This window comes from Cyprinodon variegatus, unplaced genomic scaffold (assembly GCF_000732505.1).
Source record: "Cyprinodon variegatus isolate N-32 unplaced genomic scaffold, C_variegatus-1.0 Scaffold606, whole genome shotgun sequence".
Lineage (NCBI taxonomy): Eukaryota > Metazoa > Chordata > Actinopteri > Cyprinodontiformes > Cyprinodontidae > Cyprinodon > Cyprinodon variegatus.
In genome coordinates, this window is record NW_015151059.1 from 658,289 (window position 1) to 660,099 (window position 1,811).

The 1,811-nt window shown below is 45.9% G+C and overlaps 1 protein-coding gene across 1 annotated transcript in view; it reads right to left on the reverse strand.

Annotated features, from left to right (window-relative positions):
- The window catches only part of usf1 (upstream transcription factor 1), a gene marked incomplete at its 5' end in the record, with an annotated part of 7,267 nt that extends 6,017 nt beyond the window's left edge, over positions 1 to 1,250 (reverse strand). Inside the window, 4 exons of the mRNA XM_015392789.1 lie at positions 433 to 491; positions 644 to 731; positions 805 to 958; positions 1,086 to 1,250. Coding sequence (XP_015248275.1) covers positions 433 to 491; positions 644 to 731; positions 805 to 958; positions 1,086 to 1,250 — 466 coding nt within the window. The remainder of the gene's footprint in view (positions 1 to 432; positions 492 to 643; positions 732 to 804; positions 959 to 1,085) is intronic.
- Between the last annotated feature and the right edge of the window lie 561 nt (positions 1,251 to 1,811).

Below are 1,811 nucleotides of genomic sequence, written 5' to 3' on the forward strand. Positions count from 1 at the left end.
ATAGTCTAGAATTCGTTTTTTTTCTAATATTCCATGTTGCCATATTTTGCCATAATGCAGGAAGCGGAGTTCTCTCTGGGCTCTGGAATTTCCCACAATCTGGAAACCACATCTGTGTAGCCTTACTGGTATCCAGTTAAAACCGTGGGTGAGAACTATGTATACTCAAATGCTCTATCAGGATACAGTACTAGTTTGGTATTAAAACTAGAGGCACGTGTTATTTGTACATTTTTTCTACTGCTCCACATTTTATTCATTTACTGCTGCTCACCACAGGAAAGCAGCTACAGATAACATAAACGTTCTTCTTATATGATTGTTCTTAAATGGAGGATGGAATCAAATCAAACTTTTTTTCTGAAGATCAGAGCGTCACAGAAATCAGAAAGCTGTTGATAAACCAGAGGAGTTCAGAACACGCAGACCAACCTTCGTTATGCTGAGCTCGCCGTTTCTCATCCCTGGAGGCCCGAGGAGCTTCTTGCTTTCTGCAAACAGAATGAACACTAAATGGCCTACACACTTTGCTCAAGGACACAACGTCTGAGACTGACAGAGAGCTGGGGGCTCGGACCGGCAACCCACCGAAGGGTTATAGGACTGCTCAGATGAGCGTTCTGATGACTGTGGATCTACTCACGCTACGTATGGCTGAGTACGTGGCGCTATGGTCCTCTGATTGGATCCTGTTAACACTTCCTGTGGTGACATCATCACGTAAAGCTGACCTTTAAGATAAATCCTTAATTACTATGAGTGTTGCGTTCAGGTCTGCCGCCTTTCCGCAGCATCACAGCTCACCTGTGGGGGTGTTCTGGCCCAGCAGTGCATCGGGTGCCTGTACTGCGGTCACCATGGTACCGGCGCTGCCGTCTGCAATGGAGGCTGGGTAATAGGCGTACTGAGCCTCAGCGCAGCCGTCCACTTCCAACCCGTCCGGCTGGGAAATGACGGCCTGAGAAACAGTCAAGCTTTGAATAAAGATCTGAGCGGACTGAGAGGAGAAGCCACTTCTAATTACAGAGGAATTTGTTTTGTTTCCATGGAAAACTCGCTGTGAGGTCACAGGACAGTTTTCTCACCTGGGTGACAGTCTGTGTGGCTGCAGGAAACCCAGCGACCAGACTGACGGCTGCGGCTCCGTCTGTCTGCGCCTCCAGCTGGCCATCCGACACCTGGATCACTCTGTAGGTCACCTGCAATCCGGATTCACAGGAGTTAGTCGGTAAAGACTCAAAATGGCGTCTCTATAAGCTAAGAACAAATGAAGGAGATGAAGTTTGGCCATCTTTCCACGCCGTTTAGTGAACTGATTGTACAAAAGAAAATAAATCCTGTAAGCAGAGAAGAGTTGATTACAGGTTTCCTGTTTTCAGCAGCCTGTAGGAATTTATAAAGCGTTCTTCTCCACGACATACGACGTTCCCTAAGGCTTGAAAAGTTTTTATCTTCAACTTCCCAGAACCTGAACTTAAAAAGCCAGAAGTATTTTTAAATGAAATCAGATGGAACACCGGTGTTCTGTCAGATCAGCATACCCAGCAATCGAGTTAAGGGGGATGAGGGGGGAAGGCATCCCCCTTCTTAAATGATCATCTCCCCATACCATCTCCTGTGACATTTTATTACTGAATGTGTAAAATTTCTTCTATATATTAACAGGAATGGCAATAATATTGCCCTTTTTATCATTCAGCGGGCTGTGGGCTTACGAGTAGCCTGAGCAAAATGAATAAAATCAAAGAAGTAGGAAAGTAGTCCCTAACTCTGTAGGGGCAGTGATAGCCATGCTAACTCTGTAGGGGCAG